Below are 17,583 nucleotides of genomic sequence, written 5' to 3'. Positions count from 1 at the left end.
TTACAGTCCACCAGCAAGACAAGCCAGCGCTACAGCCTACTTCAAAATAACAGTCTCTCCTACCTGATCTGGTTTGAATACAGCAGCTTTACCATCCAAATGCACAAGTTCTGCAGATGCATTTATAAAGCACATAGCCTTCCAGTATGATGTGCACAAACAGGAGCGGGAACAACTGTTTACATGGGTTGATAGTGATATGACAACGGGGAATGTTTTTAAACTAAGACAGGGAGACTTAGGTTAGAAATTAGAAGGAAGTTTTTCACTGAGGGGTGCTGACACACTGGAACAGGTTGCCCAGGGAGGTTGTGGGTGCCCCATCCCTGGAAGCATTCAAGGACAGCCTGGATGCGGCTCTGAGATGCCTGGATTGGTGGTTGGCCCCCAACCCAGTGCTGGCCCCCACACTGCAGGGGGATTGGAACTAGATGATCTTTGAGGTCCTTTTCAACCCAGGCCATTCTACGATCTTTATTTGGCAGTTTTGTAGGAATGGAAGGCAACAGGGAGAACCTCACTATTTCATCCTCAATTCTATGCTGTAATTGCTGTTCATAGAGCCATCTCTGATAGAAAATGAAAAAGTTTTATCTGATGACAGCATAGCTTACCAACAATGAGATATCCAGCCACTGAGAGCTCTTAAGAAACCAGCAAAATGTGAAAGGTCCTCAAATACCTGGCTGTCTACACATAACAACTTTGGGGGAAAAAAAAAAAAAAAAAAAAAAAAAAACCAACCAAAAAACAACCTAAGTGCTAGAAACAAATTGCAGAGGAGCTGTCTGGCTTGGCAGCCTTCAGCTGAAACTTTCTCATTGGACATTTAATCCGATTAACACCTCTTTTATTTATGCTCAAATTTAAGTTTGAAGTTTTTGTTCCCAACTCCCAGATATCTTCTAGAAAATAATAGTATCAAAGCTCTCACTTCAAGATCTGTATGCATCCTCTGCTTCTCATCTAAGATAGAAAAGAAAGTTCCTTGGAATTCTGTCTATCCTTTTTCGAGAATTATTAGCACAAAGCCGTGACTTTTCATGTCAGTTTCCCTGTTTAAGCAGAAGAGGTGGCAATCAGCTTAGAGTTTTAGAAACACTTGCTTCTGAATCATAGCTGAAATACAGAGGTGTCTTTATGTAAGTTCCTATATTTAACTGCAAAACGTTGTATTCTAAAGAGCAAAAGCTTTAGTAAAAGACTTTGGAGCAGCAGAATAGATCAAGAGATCCCATGGCATTTGAGAAGAACCCAGAATGGCCACGAGCATCAGTGTGGATTTGTAGCTGCTTAGAGCAGTCAGCAAGGTGCAGCCCCACACACAGTGCTGGCAAGCAAACACCAATGCTGCAAAACTTTCTTTTGGAATAATTCATCAGTTCCTGTGCTGTGATTTTAAATTGCTAGATTAATTCTAATTAGAAAGTAATTCTAGCTGTCAGAGTTGGGATCTTGGCTGCTCTTTGTTTTTTGCAGTTTCATACACGAACAATGAAAAAATACAAACCACTAGAAGAGACTGTTCTCAAGGACCCATGTGGTACCAAATAACTGCAAAATCACAGATGAGCCATTCTGTGGAATTAGTCATCTCTTTCCTTTGCAGAGAAAAACAAAACAACCGACTCAGGACTAATCATCACAGTTTCTGGCAGGTTTAACTTTTCCCTGGTTACTTTATCATCGAAGCTGCAGACAGGAATCATAATCCATCCTGTGAAAGCTTGATGAAGATGCACAGAAGACCATGTGAATCACTACCAGTTAATGTAATCATTTACATGCATTACATATCATCTGTAGTTAACTTCCGGGGAATATAGAGCATAGGAGCAGCTGAGGTAAGAGACAGCAGCAGCTGAAGGAACCTGGGAACAACCATTTATTGGTGTTTTCATTTATTCCTGATTCTCTGGAGGACTTGGACATCAAAGCTCCCCATGACAGAGCAGTTGATGTCTTCAGTCTCCTCTGGCTCAAAATTTTCAAAATTTTGAGACACCACTACCAGTTCAGTCTCAGCATTTTTTGTTATTTGCACTTAGGCCACTTTGGTTTAAAGTCCAGACATCATCTCCATCCTAAAATGCTTTCTTAGTTTTCTTCAGGTATCAAAGGCACAAAATAAGAACTCATATCAGAACTTCACCTTCTAGCTACAACAGGTTTTCTTCATCTGATAGTAACTTTTTTTTTTTTTAAACTTAACACTAGTACAAAAGTCTACAATAGAGAACAGAGAAAAGCAAAAGAAATAAAAAAGAGGCTGCTGTAAAAACTCCATAACAAATAACAATTTCTACTGCTTTATGAACGTTCTTTAGAATTCCTACTATGACACGCTAAGGATCCATGAAACAGTGTTTGTTTATAAGAGTGATGAGGTGCTGGAACAGCTGCCCAGAGAGGTTGTGGATGTCCCATGGCCAGGTTGGATGAGGCCCTAGGCAACCTGGTCTAGTATTAAATGTGGAGGTTGGTGGTCCTGCCTGTGGCAGGGGAGTTGAAGATTCATGATCCTTGAGATCCCTTCCAACCTGGACCATTCTGTATGTGTGTGTGATTGCCAAGAAGTCCAGATTATCAGGCTCCACTCTTGAGTTTTAAAGAATCAGTTTCACACACACTATCCTCTACGTCAAAACAAAACACATTACACTCAGATGTGGCTAATAAATAAATAGCTTAATAATCCATACAAGTCATGGTTCTGCAACAGACATCATTATATTTTTCTTAATTTATTCTTTACTTCTCTGTAAACATGCTAGAAGCAGGAAGGTAGTAGTAAAGGAACGGAGAGAGGAAAGTACTTAACATACAGACAAAAATGAAGGTCAACACAAAAGCAACAAACACATGCAGGAGCTGGGAAAGCTACCCTCTTAATACATACACTGGTAAGAAATCCTTCTCGGTCCATTAGAAACAGCCCATTTTCTATCCAAAGATAACTTGTTTTTTTGACAGCTATGACTGGGTTCCTTTTATCTAAGTTTAGAGGATAAATTCTTGCTCAAGCAATATTTTGATCTCAGAGGTGCTCATTTTAAAAGACTGTTGATTCCTCATTCTGATAAAGTTGACTTGAAAGGATTTGAAAGATTCTTCCTAAGGCTGAAGTTAATCTCCAGAGATAGACTGGATGCTCAGTCTTCCCAATTTCTTCTGCAGTATCACAGAGGGAGAGGCAAATCTTCACAACAGATGCTAACCAAATGAACAGGTACTAGCTTTTCCTTTAAAATCTTTCAGGACACCATCTTCATACTCCATGAATAAAAAGCACATGTTTTAAGATCTGCTGGCACATTTAACACTTTTCTGCAGCCTCATACTTACAGAAAACATTAGATATCCAGATACACTTTCAGCTCAGCCATTTCAGAAGTGCCAGAGAAGAAATTCAAAAGTAAAGTCATCTAGCTGTGGTCCGTAACTCAGCAGTGTTTTATCACTGCATCTTCCTCAGCCAATTGAAAGTCTATTCACACTTCCTTCTCAGAACTCACAAGCTTACGCCAATACAAACCAGCTTCTTCCAGCAGTTAGTTCTCCTTTCCTGCTCCTGTGTTATTGATGACTAAAGTTCAACAGTGCTCCAAATCAAGATGTTATCTACCTTTTGCATTTCAAGTGTTTCTGGGCTAAAGCCAACATGGAAGGATTCATGGAATTGTAATGAGTTGATAACTGACAAAATTATTTTCACTGCCAGCAACATCTGCTGTACCTAAATTTATAATTAAAGTGAAATCAGGCATGCAAAAAGAAAAAAAAAAAAAATCAATAAGCTTCCATTTTGAGTTTTTTGACATTGAAATAAGTTATTTGATTAACTCAATATTAACCTGAATGTCTGGCAGCATCACTGACATGTTATGACACCCACAAAAAATTACTCTAAAAACGGTTTTCTTTTCCCTGAATGTATAATAGAGCCAATTTAGGAATTGTTTTAGCTATGTGCACTATGATATCCATAGTGCAAAAGTATTCTATGTATTACCACTCTGGTTTTCTTTGACTTACGCACAGCAGGACTTCTTAGGCAGCAGCAGCTGAATTACTGAAAAAACACTTTCCTTAAAAATAAGGTTTTTGAATAACCCTCTACATTCTGCATACCTGCTATTTTGATGTTCATGTTGTTGTCAAGCAGAAGATTTTCAGCCTTCAGGTCTCGGTGCACAACCTTCCGGTTGTGGCAATACTCCACTGCTGACAGGATCTGCCAGAACTTCCGCCTGGCCTCAGACTCACTGAGTCGGCCATGGCTGGCGAGGTAATCTGTTCATACAAAGGACATTTAAATAGATTAGACACCAAGCAGTAACCCTGAAAACAAGTGATTTCTCTCAGATATTTAGCACTAAGAAACTCAAGGTGTATTTCAGCCAAGTTTCTTGCTTTCTTTCCTCCAAAAAGGGGAGAGAAGAACAGCGCTTGTCTAGTTAAACTCAACTCTTAGCTCTTTCATGGTTGTCCATTCTGATACATATTTTCATGTGAGATCTCCTATGAAGTAGTTACATTCACACCTCTCTTGTGAAGCCTCAGCACATGCTGTGCAGTGACTAAAAGTATTTCTTCTTTAGAAAAAAAGCAAATACCCATAAAGTACACATCCTGACCTCTCACTCATCTTCATTGCATCACAGCAGAAAGAACATTTTATTTTCATATCTGATTATGTTGTAAAACTGTTAGCCCTGAAACAAATGATAGCTCTGAAACTGAAGACATCATTTATCTGCAGGAACAAAAACAAGGGAAGCAGCAGCCGTGCAAGTCTTGACAGAAGTAGCCTCTGTAGCCACTTCTATTCTTTCAATTCCATGGCAGAAAAACCAAGGAATCAACCATTAAGATGGCTCCAGAATTGCCTTTCACATCCTAGTAAGGATGAAGCTCATGGCCAAGGTGCAGGAAATGCACGTAGGTATTCCACAGGAGAGGCAGAGCATGTTATGATGCTATAGTGTGATAGAAAGCACAGCAATAAAAGCAGGGTGGCAAAGTCTAAAGCTGCAGCAAATGAGAATAAGCAAGCCCAGCAGCTACAGATACAGAAACAAAGGGAAAAAGCTTACCCTCAAAAGGCCTCAGGTACACAGTGATCTCCAACAAGATCCCTCTGCTTCCCCATGACACCCGTCAACCCTTAAATGAGGTCTGGGAAGGGGTGCATCCTGGCTCTACCCCTTCCATCACTCAGGTACACTGCACGCAGCTAAGCTTTTCTGGGTTGGCCCTGCCTTCCCAACAGGTGCTCAATCACTGTTTTAAGCCATGACTCAGCATTTCTGCTATGCATGTACACACAGCCATCTCCCAGCCACTTTCTGCAGCACAGCTAGGACTTTTGTTAGACAAAACAAAAAAGCAGTGACCAATGAACTTATGTGATTAGTTATAAGCGTTTGCTTTAATTTTTTTTCTTTTAAATTTAGATAATCTAATGTTCCTAAAATAAGTTGGTACTTTAGTTCCTAATGACATAATGTTACATGAACTTGTGATACTTTACTTCATTTATGTGGTAGGTCAGCTTACCCTCAGTGAGACAGAATACAGCCTTATTAGTTACTGTGCAAATACGGACCACACAGAATGCTAAAGGTGAAGAAAGGCAGTTCATTAGTAGATAGTTATAGTGCCTACATTATGATCAAAGGGCAAATTTCATAGCTAGAAAATCTTTTCCATCCTGCAAGTTGCGTGAGCTCACTAGAGAGAACATGTGCTGTCAAATATTCTTCTGGCATTAGTTTAAAAAAAAAAAAAAAAAAAAAAAACAAACAGAGGAGGAAAAAAGAACAGAAAAAAAAAGGACAAATATAATTTTAAAAACATAACTAACAACTTAGCTGCTAGTTTGTGATACTGCATGGAACGAGAATAAGCTGACAAAGAACCATTAGGAATATAAGACAAGGGCCAGGCTTTCTGTAATCTGTGGAAAATTTGCCAAATTTGACAGATCTTCTTTAGACTCATGTGCAAGGCAACTGGCTGCAGCATGCTACAAATACATCATCTTTCAGAATAAACTAGAAAAAACACAGTGAAAAAGTGACTATTCATGTCAAAGAATTGATTCATGATATCACTGTAGAAAGAACAGCAGATTTTGATAGAGCCATTGCCTATTGGCCAGGAAATCACCCCGTCAATTACGTACATGAGAATACTGTTCATCTAATTGGTAGTGCATACCCACCAATTCCAAAGTATAACATTTCCTTATTAGCTCTAGGTTACAGTACTGCTGCAAATGCTTACATGATGCTGTAAATACCCTGAAATTATATAGCACTATCAAGGGAAGCACCAGAAGGAAGTTGGAAAGTTTTGCAGAGTGCAACATAAAATGCAGCAGGGAGCAGTCACAAACAGCCCAGTGGGTCAGCAGCACTGTCGGCAGATGATGCCCTATATTCCAGGATTCACAAAACAGTCCTCAAAGTTCTGAACTTACTGGAGGAAAAAAAAAGAGAAAAAAAAAACCAGGGGGGGGGGAAAGGGGGAAGAACTCATGTTTGCCCATGCCATGCAATTTCTACATTTTGTGACCAATCACTGAGGAGTGGCACTCATTTCAGCAGCCCTCAAACATTTCCAGGCAGTCCCTTAGATGTCATCTCCAGGATTTGCAGAAACACACAGAACACTCTCCTCCGAGCTTCTAACCAGTTTGAGTCTGAATGCATTGTCTGCTGGCTTAACTTGGCAAAGCACAAGAATAGAACTCCTGGCAGTAGGGAAGATGATAATATTTGCATATCATTCAGTCATGAAGTGCCTGACAAATCAAATGGTATCAAAGTAAAGTCAGGTATCAGATACACATTAAGTTACATGGAATACAAGCCAACCCTGTAAATTGTTAATCCATCCTGTATTAGAAATTCAACAAATTAGTTAACAAACCTAAACTGTCATTTGCTTTCACAGCTTTAGCCTGTTAGGGCTCATTTAAAGCTTCCAAACCACATTCAGCAGTATTCCTGGCCTTGCATTTTCCACCGAGTCTAGTCACCTGCATGAAATAGGTGATCTATCCTGAAATGCACTGCTTTCTCTCCTGGAGACATAGAACATACCACAGTCATATTTTAGACACTCTCTCCTTTACATTTCCAGGGTATAGAAGAGAAAGAAGCATCTGAAAAGTACATACTTAGGGCACAGTCACTTTGTCACACGTCACCTATCTGACAGATGAGGGAAAAGCTGTTGATGTAGTCTACTTAGACTTCAGCAAAGCCTTTGACACTGCCTCCTACAGTGTTCTCCTGAAGAAGCTGGCAGCCTGCGGCTTGGACAGGTACACTCTCGGCTGGGTAAGAAACTGGCTGGAGGGCCAGGCCCAAAGAGTGGTAGTGAATGAAGCTAAATCCAGCTGGCAACCCGTCACAAGTGGTGTTCCCCAGGGCTCGGTGTAGGGGCCTGTCCTCTTCAATATCTTCATTGATGACCTGGATGAGAGCATTGAGTGCATCCTCAGAAAGTTTGCAGAAGACACCAAGTTAGCTGGAAGCGTGGATCTGCCTGGGGGTAGCGAGGTCCTGCAGAGGGATCTGGACAGGCTGGAAAGCTGGGCTGAAGCCAATGGAATGAGGTTCAACAAGGCCAAATGCCGGGTCCTGCATTTTGGCCACAACAACACCAAGCAACACTACAGGCTTGGGGCAGAGTAGCAGGAAGACTGTGTAGAGGAAATGGACCTGGGGTATTGATTGATGCTCAGCTGAACGTGAGCCAGCAGTGTGCCCGGGCAGCCAAGAAGGGCAATGGCATCCTGGCTTGCATCAGAAAGCGTTACCAGCAGGAACAGGGAAGTAATTATCCCCCTGTATTCAGCACTGATGAGGCTGCACCTTGAGTACTGTGTCCAGTCTTGGGCCCCTCACTACAAAAAAGACATTGAGGCCCTGGAGCAGGTTCAAAGAAGGGTGACAAAGCTGGTGAGGGGTCTGGAGCACAGACCTTAAAAGGAGCAGCTGAAGGAGCTGAGATTGTTTAGTCTGGACAAGAGAAAGCTCAGGGGAGACCTTATTGCTCTCTATAACTGCCTGAAAGGAGACTGTAGTGATCTAGAAGTCAGCCTCTTCTCTCGTGTAACTGGTAATAGGACTAGGGGGAGCGGCTTCAAGCTGTGCCAGGGGAGATTCAGGCTGGATGTCAGGAAATAGCTCTGAAAGAGCGGTCAGGCACTGGAATGGGCTGCCCAGGGAGGTGGTGGAGTCACCAACCCTGGAGGTGTTCAAGGAATGTTTGGATGTTATATTGAGGGACATGGTTTAGTGAGAACCATTGGTGATGGGTGGATGGTTGGATTAGGTGATCTTGTGCATCTTTGCCAACCTTGGTGATTCTATGATTTAGTGGAGAGTTGTTAGAATTGGGGTAGTATGTTTAGGTCATGGTTGGACTCAATAATCTCTAAGGTCTTTTCCAACCTGAGTGATTCTATGATTCTATGAGACGTGATATGAGCTCTACACAAGGATGAGTCTTTATCACTTGTTTGGAGGTCTCATGCTAAAAGCCAACTATAAGCCACTAGAGGAAACTGAAAGCCAATATCAAACTAAATGTTACCTAAACTTCAGCCAAAAGCAGTAAATTCCTTTAAGTAGTTAGAAGTTAAATCAAACATAAGTCACCCAAAATGTCACCTGGAACACCTACGGTGTTTGTTATGTTTACAGATTTAAAACCGTGAATGTAGTGAGGATGTCAGACAGCAGGAAGAAGAGCGAACTGCTTCCACAGTAGTAGAGGCAATCAGAACTGGCACTGAGGATATTCATCCCCACCTTGTTGAACAGTGGGCTTATTTTTAGGATTAACAATCAGCTTTACCCTCCACATTCTTACCCCTGTGTTGCAATATAAAGAAAAAATAAAGTTCACTCGTGAAAAAAATATAGGGAATGAGTCCCTCAGAATAGGTGCACTGTAATTAACTGACAGTTAATCGAGGCAAACTCAGTGCACCCAAGGAAAGATTATGATGGGAAGGAGAAAAAGCTCACAAGGCTTCAGTCTCCTGTCTGCTTTTCTCCCTCTCCCTTTATTGAATACCACCTTGGATTTTCTCTATTTCCCAGTTACATAAAGTTGACCTAAGCATACTATCTTTCTTACAACAGATAGTTCTATGATAAGGACCTCAAGATGAAAAAGAAGATTAATCAAACAAGAAGAAAGTACTTTGACCATTTGATTTGTGTCCATGAAATCCACCCCACGGCCCACAGTGCAAAAAATTACATTAAGTCAGGCTCCACCTCTTCTGTTCTCCAATCATTAGGGCCAATCATTAGGTGAACTCTATTCTAATGCCCCTCAGAGTTTGTTCTGCCTGGCAGTGTTGTTGAGTGTCAGTGAAACTTTTTCTCAGCAACTCCAATTTTGTAACTGCAAATGTAAAATGTATGAGAAAACTCCAGGTGCCTGGATGTCAAGCATAAAGTCACAAAATCAGCCTTTACAAAGCTCAGTCCAGTTCTTAAACCAAGCAACAGTACCTGTGATACACAGAGTACTCCAGATGACAGCATACCAGTACGTCAATCTCTTATCTTTTTCTCATTACATATTAACTCCATCTCTCACATATTACAGAAAGATGCTACATGTAGTCTGAGTCACAGGTCAGTATGACTGGCTTTCCATAGTAGTAGCCACACAGTTTCTCCAGATCTACAGGAAGAACACTAATACTGCTTCAGACATCTGAGTTGCTCCAGGAATCTCTTCTGATTCCACCCACTTTCCTCCACAGACAGAAAGTAACAGTTCGTGACCAGCATACATGTCAACAGTGTTCTCTATGCCTGTGCAACAGAGATTTTTTTTCTCCAGTTTAAACAAACTTCCAGGTCAAAACCCACCATCTCACCAATGCAATTCACTATCATAGCTTTGCCTTTATACTATTCCTGGGAATGTAATTTTTGCTATTAAATACTGAATTAACACTTCCATCCAGCACCATGAATAACATCTTTCTACCCAAAAGGGGCCCAAAGTCTAGATAAACCTGATGAAAAGGTGCAGTAATTCAATCTCTCCTCCTGCAGATTTTTAATAAAAACATCACCTCTCTTCATTTTTCAACTTTACCATCAGCTTCACATCTGGAAAGTGAGACACTACAATATATGAACCAGATTGAGAGCACATTAATTCTAACTGCACAGCAACCAAAGCTCCTTTAGAGCAAAAATTTATGTTGGAAACTCAAATTGTAGCAGCTTTTCTTGAAGTTATTTGTTCTAAAATGCGAAGCAGTACCAGCTGTCATGAGTTTTTCTGGACAGATAAGGGAAAGAGTACATACCACCAAAAAAAAAAAAAAAAAAAAAAAAAAAAAAAAAAAAAAAAAAAAAAAGCCCTGAACAAAATCAATGCAATTAACTAAGTGCAGAAGTTAATGGTAAAGTGCTGGGCATTTGGAATGGAAAACATTCTCTTACCAAAAATTTCTCCATTTTTGGCAAATTCTGTCACGAGGTACAGCATGTTTTTGGTCTCCATCACCTGTTGATGGAGAAGTTGCACGTTAAGTTATTATTCATTATATAATTATTTCTTATAATTTATTATATATTATTAATATATTTCTATATCTATTATTAATTTATTATATAGTTATATAATTATTTGTTACGGTATAACAGAGAGCTTGGCTATGCAGTTGTTACACCAAAGCAGGAAATAAAAATGATGGGTACCCATATCCTGGGCTCACGTGGGAAACTCTGACGAAGTGGAACTCCCAAAGAGATCCTTCCCCACTGGCAGCCAGCTCTTACATGGGTCTAGGAGAGGTGCAGCCAGGCTCCACCCCTTCCGGCAGCACAGGTGCATTGCCTTCACCTGTGCTCCGTGGCTGACTCATTGCTCGCCTCAGGTGATCAATCAGAGGTTCAGCCTGTGATTCAGCAGTTCTCATACACCATGTATCAATGCAAATTAATGCCCAAAAAGCTGAAATTGTGAGCTGCTGATAGGCAGGAAATGGAATCTTCAAACAGGAGCAAAGAGGGAGAATTGAACAGCCAGTGTTACCATACCTGGTAGAGCTTTATGATGTGTGGGTGATCCAACATCTTCATTATCTGCACCTCACGGTAGATCTTTTCGAGATTCACAACATCCAGCTGAGATTTGTCAATGATTTTTATTGCCACCTGCAGCCAAAAAACAATAGAGAGATTAGAGCTCTCCCTGACTCTTTCATCCTTGTTATAAATACCAAATCCCAGATAGATGAGAGCTTTCTCCTAGCTCAGAAACACATATCCCACACTTTAGCCTTTAGACATGGAGCAGCACAGTCCAAGACATGGCCATAGTGCCATGGGGGAATTCACAGGATGCTCTGCCAGCAGCATTCCAACTCCATACCTGCAAAAATGGTACTGAAAAAGAGAAAGCATTGGCTCTACACAGAGTCAAGACATAGTGGCTGCACATAGTTCTAACAGTGAGGTGCTTATTTAAAGTTTGATTAATATGCTGTTACACAGGGACGTCTGCAATTCATCTAGTCAATGAAAAAGCTCTGTAGCAGAAATGCTAAGTCACAGCCTGAAACAGTGATTGAAGACCTGGTGGGAAGGCAGGGCCAGCCCCGAGCAGCTCAGGTACATGCAATGCACTGAGCGATAGAAGGACTGGAACCAGGATTAACCCCTTCCCTGACCTCATTTAAGAGTTGGCAGCAGAGAAAAAATGTATCTTGCTGGAGATCCTTGCCTACTTGAGGCCTTTCAAGGTAAGCTGCTTTTTTTTTCCCCCCATCCCTGTTTGTTTCAGGTTGCTGAAACAGCTGCTGCATTTGGGCTTGTCCTCATTTGCTGCAGCCAAAGAATTTGCCACTCCACTACTATCACTGTACTTTCCATTACATTATAGTATTACAAGCTCCACGGAGCAGATGAGTCTGTAGGTCAGAGCGCACCAACAGATCCCAATTAGTTTAGAGAACAGATCTTGGTCCTGATGGCTTTGTTTTTAGCCAGTATCTGCAAAACATGTTACAGAGGACTGCACTTGCTTCAGAGACTAAAAGTTTTAAACAGGAAAAGGTTAAAAACAAACAAAAAACCCAAAAAAAACAAAAAAAACCCCACCATTTTTTCTTAAAATCAAGAAGTAACAAATATATAGCTGCTAAAAACCATGAAAAGGATTAGAATATGAAGATTATTAAATACCGAGTAGTGTTTATTCATCCTAAAGGTCTCGTTGTTAATGCTGAGGTGGGAACAAGCAATGTAAATCTGACAACTTCTGACAATGACCATGTTTACAAAGCGCTGAGCAATAGCAGACAGCTGCTGTGCAGGAGGAAAACTGCTGCAGAGCAAAGGATGAGCATTCTTCATGCAGCTTAAGAGCTGCACACACACAGCTCAGAGTCTCCACAACCTGGTAGAAGATCACACCTCATAAACTGTGTATTCTTTTACTCCCAGAAACCAGGAAGAAATCCCTTCACTACTTCACTAGATAGCTACAGAATAACAAAGTAATCAAAGCAAACCACTTGAGCCAGACCAAATTCTTAAGCATAATTGAGAAATATTTATTAAAAAACAAGCCCAAGTCTCACTTCTCCACTTCTTCTCCTTTATTTTCTGCTCTCTCTGGAATCCCCCAAATGAGATGGTTTCTTGTTCCTCCTCCACCATCTGTCTGCTCAGCAGCTGGTAGAGTGACCTCCGAATTCAAGAGATATGGAAACCACTCTTTCTCATTTACAAACCAACAAACCGGCAGCTACCTTGCATTCCTGCCTCATGCCAGTGTGCAATGAAATGAAGTGCAATGAAATCCTGCTGCTCTGCTTAGTATTTAAAGTACATGGCAACCTAACTGAGGATTGACACAGCACCACACTCAGCAACTTGAGGTATTGACAGCAGCTTCTTTTCTCCCAACTCACATCACTCCATGCAGAAATCTTACCCAAGATCCAGAATTGAACTCCTGCATGCCCATCCCTTTTCAGTGCTTCTTTCCCTTACTGCACACACAAAAAAAAGACAGTAACTTTCTCCTATTTACTCTCCTTACACATAGGAAACACATGCAGTGCAAGGAAGCTAATAAAAGCAGATCTCTGCAGAACTTAAAAGCAAAGAGGTTTTGTCTAGCAGAGAAGAGGAAAAAAAAAATAATTTGAAAAAAATCAATAAAACAGTAGACTGCAAAGTAATAAAGGGCTTTTGCACAATTTGAAGGAAATAAAACAGGCTGTCCTCTAGGGCTCACACTGTACCTTTATCTACCCATCATTTGATTCACACCGATATTTATACTTCCTTCTCCTATACTTCCCACCCTCCAAGTGAGCATAATGGGGAATCCTGCAGATGGATGGTTCTTTGTTGCTACTTTTTTCAACAAAGCTTGGCTTATGTCACCTCATCCTATTGAGAAAAGCCTATATCTGTAGGTACACAGGGTCTTGGCATATTTTCAAGTGTAGTCTGGCATTGCCACAGTATGATCTTAAATTTTAAGTACTGTTTTTACTGATAGTAAAATACACAGGCTGTTGCTACTCCAAAGCCCACCTACAAATGGCAGGTAATAAATATCCCAAGAATGGCCCTGAACTTGGCAGCTCCCGGCTTCCAACATCTCTACAGGGTGCCAGCCAACTTTTAACTTTGTTGTCCTAGATACAGAAGGATCTATTTCCCCAGAAAAACCCAGATAAATGTATCCTTTAATTTTAAAAAACCAAATACTCATATTTGACAGCTATTGCTATCCAGAAGTGGAAAAAAAAAAAATGCTGTCACTGGCTGATCTGCTCAAAACACCTTCATACATCAGTGGGAAGCAACTTAGGCTGATCATGTGCAAAGATACGACGGTCATATGGCCAGGCCCGTTGCCATCCCTATTACTCAAGATTTTTCGCTAATATATTACTGTATAAGAAACAAGTTCTCAACATCTATGTCTGATACGAAAGATCACTAGTCCATGCACAGAGGTGTAGGTGTGCCATGTAAACACTTCTGATCCATCTCTCAAGCACGTGAAGTAATTCTAAGCACATTTCTCCACTAACCAAGATCACCTTCTGGGATGCAAGAAGTCAGGCAAAATAATGAAGAATAAGCTGTATCTCCAGCTTAAATAGGTTCCAATTAAAAACCCTAACACATTTTGTCTCATAACATGAAGTTATTTAGCCTTATTAAGTATTTGCTTTTTTCGAGACAAAGTAAAAAGCATGTGGCTGCCTGAACTAAAAAGAAAAAAAAACTATTAACCATCCTGTACAACTGAGTACTAAAGTTGTCTCTGCGCATACAGTCGCAGGCTTCCACGTGAAGAGCAGCACAGCAGCAGCTGGCACCAGTGCTCTGCAGTCAAATGCAGATTAGATAGCTTGGTCTATTCTGAACCCTCAATACCCATGCATCTCACAAAGTCCCTGGGTGGCTCAGAGGAGAACCTCTTGGAAATCCATGAAATCCAGCAACTCCTTCACTACATCATGAGGAGGAGCTAGCATTCAGCAGCAACACTTTTGTCCTCAGCTATGTCATGATGACAGGAAAAGGGGAAATAATTATTAGAGGTGAGGAGCTGTTTCAGGACGAGGAAGTTTCCTATCTGAAAAGTATGTTTTGTTTCTGGCTGCGCAGCTTGCCAGCAACCACCTGCAACTTAGTGAGGACTGCAGCACCACTGAGCTTCTAAGAACAGTGCAAGGAGACCACCTCCACCTGTCAGTGAGTTCCCATTGCTCTGGTGTGCTCTGTCATTGCCACAGCCAAACGGACCCTAATCAGAATCATAGAATCACAATGTTGGAAATGACCTATAAGATCATCTAGTCCAACTGTCTTCTCATTACCATTGCTACCACAATCTACTAACCTGTATCTCGCAGCACCTCATCCAGACACCTCTTGAACACTGCCAGGGACGGCAACTCCACCACCTCTCTGGGCAGCCATTCCAGTGCCTGACCATTCTCTGAGAGAAAAAGTTTTTCCTCATGTGTAACCTTAACCTCTGATAAAACTTGCAGCCATTTCCCTGAGTCCTGTTTGTTGCCTGGGAGAAGAGGCCAAACTTTTCTTCATCACAGCCTCCCTTCAGGAAGTTGTACAGTGCAGTAAGGTCTCCCCTGAGCCTCCTCTTCTCCAGACTAAACAATCCCAGCTCCCCCAGCCATTCCTCCTAAGACTTGTGTCCAGACCCCTCACCAGTTTTGTTGCCCTTCTCTGGACATGCTCCAGGGCCTCAATGTCTTTCCTATAGTGAGGGGCACAAAATGGAACACAGTATTCCAGGTGCAGTGCAGCCTTACCAGTGCTAAGTAGAGGGGGGTGATCACCTCCCTGCTCCTACTGGCCACACTATTTCTAATGCAGGCCAGGATGCCATTGGCCCTCTTGACCATCTGGGCACACTATCAGCTCCTGTTCAGCCAGGCATCAAGCAACACCCCCAGGTCCTCCTTCTTCACAATCACCCACCCAACTCATTCCCAAACCTATAACACTGCATGGGGTTGTTGTGGCCAAAGTGCAGGACCCTACACTTGGCCTTATTGAACCTCATCACCTCAGCCCAGAGATCCAGCTTATCTAGATCCCTCTGAAGGGCCTCCCTACCCTAAGGCAGATCAAATTAGGGACAGTTATACACACATTCTCATGTTTTATTCTATCTTAAATAAGGGCCATCACTCCTCCTAAAAAGGGTAAGAAAACCCCAACCAACCGAAGAAAGAATACATACTTCAAGACGTCAAGGTGACCAACAAAAAGAAGAAAACACAGTTTTATTGCTGTTTGTTCCCTTTTTCCCCCCCTTTGCAATTTTTGCTACTTAAAGACTTAAGAAAGCTGCAAAGATATTTTGGAACATTGCTTATTTTTAATTTCAAAAAATATTAGGGATAGCACAAACCTCCTTCCCTCTTTTGCTAGAGAACTGCTCAGCCCTCTTCTGGAACTGGGAACTGAAACTGTCAGCAGCATAGCTGAAATGCTTGTCAGAGGAAAAGAAGAGAGCAGTCCTGCCTTTCAATCACTCCAGTTTTCTGTTTCTGTTTTTTTTATATTACCCGTTTAATTTTTGGAGCAGTCTTTCCAAAACCACCCACACCCAAACACTGCACAAGAAGTTCATGTAGAGATTGTCCATTTGAACTGTAAGGCGTCACCCAGATTAGAAGGATTCAGCTGTGAGTTGCTAACCCAATGCATCTGAAAAGTAGATAAGAGGCATTAAAATCATCAAAAATCTAGAGTCTGTGGCTGCAGGATCCGCAACCAGAGGGTTTGTTGTTGTTGTTGTTGTTATTGGCAACCGTTTCAGTTTCCCACAGAATTACTCTTGTAACCTGAACTGAGACTTGATTCTTTTGCGGATTATTGACAGAACTGTCCAGGTGGTACCTTCATCTGTCCCCAACAGCAAACAGAAGCATAACATTACCATACAAATCCTCATCATATTTCATCACAAGCCAATATATGCCTTCCTAAACTTGATTTGTCCAGCTTTTCTCATCCTTTCTTAGTCTCTTCTCCTTCCAAGGAAAATTTCTGCTTATCTATTCTGCATGTTTCACTAAGAACAGTTACTCTGAGATCACAGGATTTCTTGGCAACATGATAAATAAGCGTAGCAGGAAAACACATGCATTAACTTCAGCAGCAACAAACACACAAACAAGAAGCCACGAAGAGGTCACTCCAGCACGGGTGGTCACCATCAGTGGGGATCAATCCCATGTGCACATATATGCATGGTGAGCTCACACCAAGCAAAGGGAGCGTGGTGCAGACCTGCAGCACTCATGCGCGCCTTCAAAGCAAAACTGGCCACAATCAGCTGCACTGGAATACTCAAGAGTGATCTCAACAGAATTCCTCTTGACCAGCAACCAATAAATGCACACAGAGCCAACCTGGCACTTCAGCTGCAGCATGTCAGCACGCTGTCCCGAGAAACAGCCTGGGTACGTCTGACATAGCAACCTACCTAGAGACTGCTTGGGATACAGTGGTTGCAGAGGAACACAAACCTCATTAGGAAGGGAGAGCTAGGTGACAGGCTGGTACCAAAGGGGAACGCACAGGAATTCAGCCGTTGCTTAAAGTACAGATGAAAAAGTCAAAGCAGAGTTGAGCAGCCATCAGGCTCTGTCTGCAACCTTTGATATTTTGAACAGTAAACAAACACACATTCCAAAACAACAAATAAAAACTAAAACAAAAAGTTTTGCTCTCATGGCAGTTGGACAGACAAAAGTGAAGAACTGTTACCTGCAAGGGAGTGTACAGCACATGAAGGCATGGCACCAGACCAGTAGGCAGTGAAACCTGAAACCAGCTCAGCCCAGCAGTAGTGGCACTGAGGGATTTACCATCAATGTTCTGAGTACTGGGCAGCTTAGGAAACAAGAGTTAGGGAAACTTGGTGCTGAGGATCCAGCATTGGTATGTATGGCATGGGCACAGCAGCAAGGGCATAGCATAGAGTTGTGATGACCTGAAGGCCACACGTGGGGCGCTT

The 17,583-nt window shown here is 41.7% G+C and overlaps 1 protein-coding gene and 1 long non-coding RNA gene across 4 annotated transcripts in view; one reads left to right on the top strand and one right to left on the bottom strand.

Moving 5' to 3' along the window:
- Positions 1–16,307, top strand: part of LOC122167388 — a 42,394-nt gene extending 26,087 nt beyond the window's left edge. Inside the window, exon 3 of the long non-coding RNA XR_006171030.1 lies at positions 15,990–16,307. This is a non-coding gene — a long non-coding RNA (uncharacterized LOC122167388). The remainder of the gene's footprint in view (positions 1–15,989) is intronic.
- The window catches only part of SIK2 (salt inducible kinase 2), a 42,164-nt gene that overhangs the window by 23,862 nt on the left and 719 nt on the right, over positions 1–17,583 (bottom strand). For all 3 annotated transcript variants that reach the window (XM_042831922.1, XM_042831923.1, XM_042831924.1), the window contains exons 2-4: positions 11,094–11,210; positions 10,494–10,557; positions 4,132–4,293 (exon numbers count right to left, since the gene is read on the bottom strand). In XM_042831922.1, the coding sequence (XP_042687856.1) occupies positions 4,132–4,293; positions 10,494–10,557; positions 11,094–11,210 (343 nt within the window). The remainder of the gene's footprint in view (positions 1–4,131; positions 4,294–10,493; positions 10,558–11,093; positions 11,211–17,583) is intronic.

The sequence above is a fragment of the Centrocercus urophasianus genome, unplaced genomic scaffold (assembly GCF_019232065.1).
Source record: "Centrocercus urophasianus isolate 14NV4802_14NV808 unplaced genomic scaffold, USGS_Curo_1.0 seq_37, whole genome shotgun sequence".
NCBI classification, from domain to species: domain Eukaryota; kingdom Metazoa; phylum Chordata; class Aves; order Galliformes; family Phasianidae; genus Centrocercus; species Centrocercus urophasianus.
Note: the sequence above shows the minus strand (reverse complement) of the source record. Positions and strands in the feature narration are given on the sequence as shown.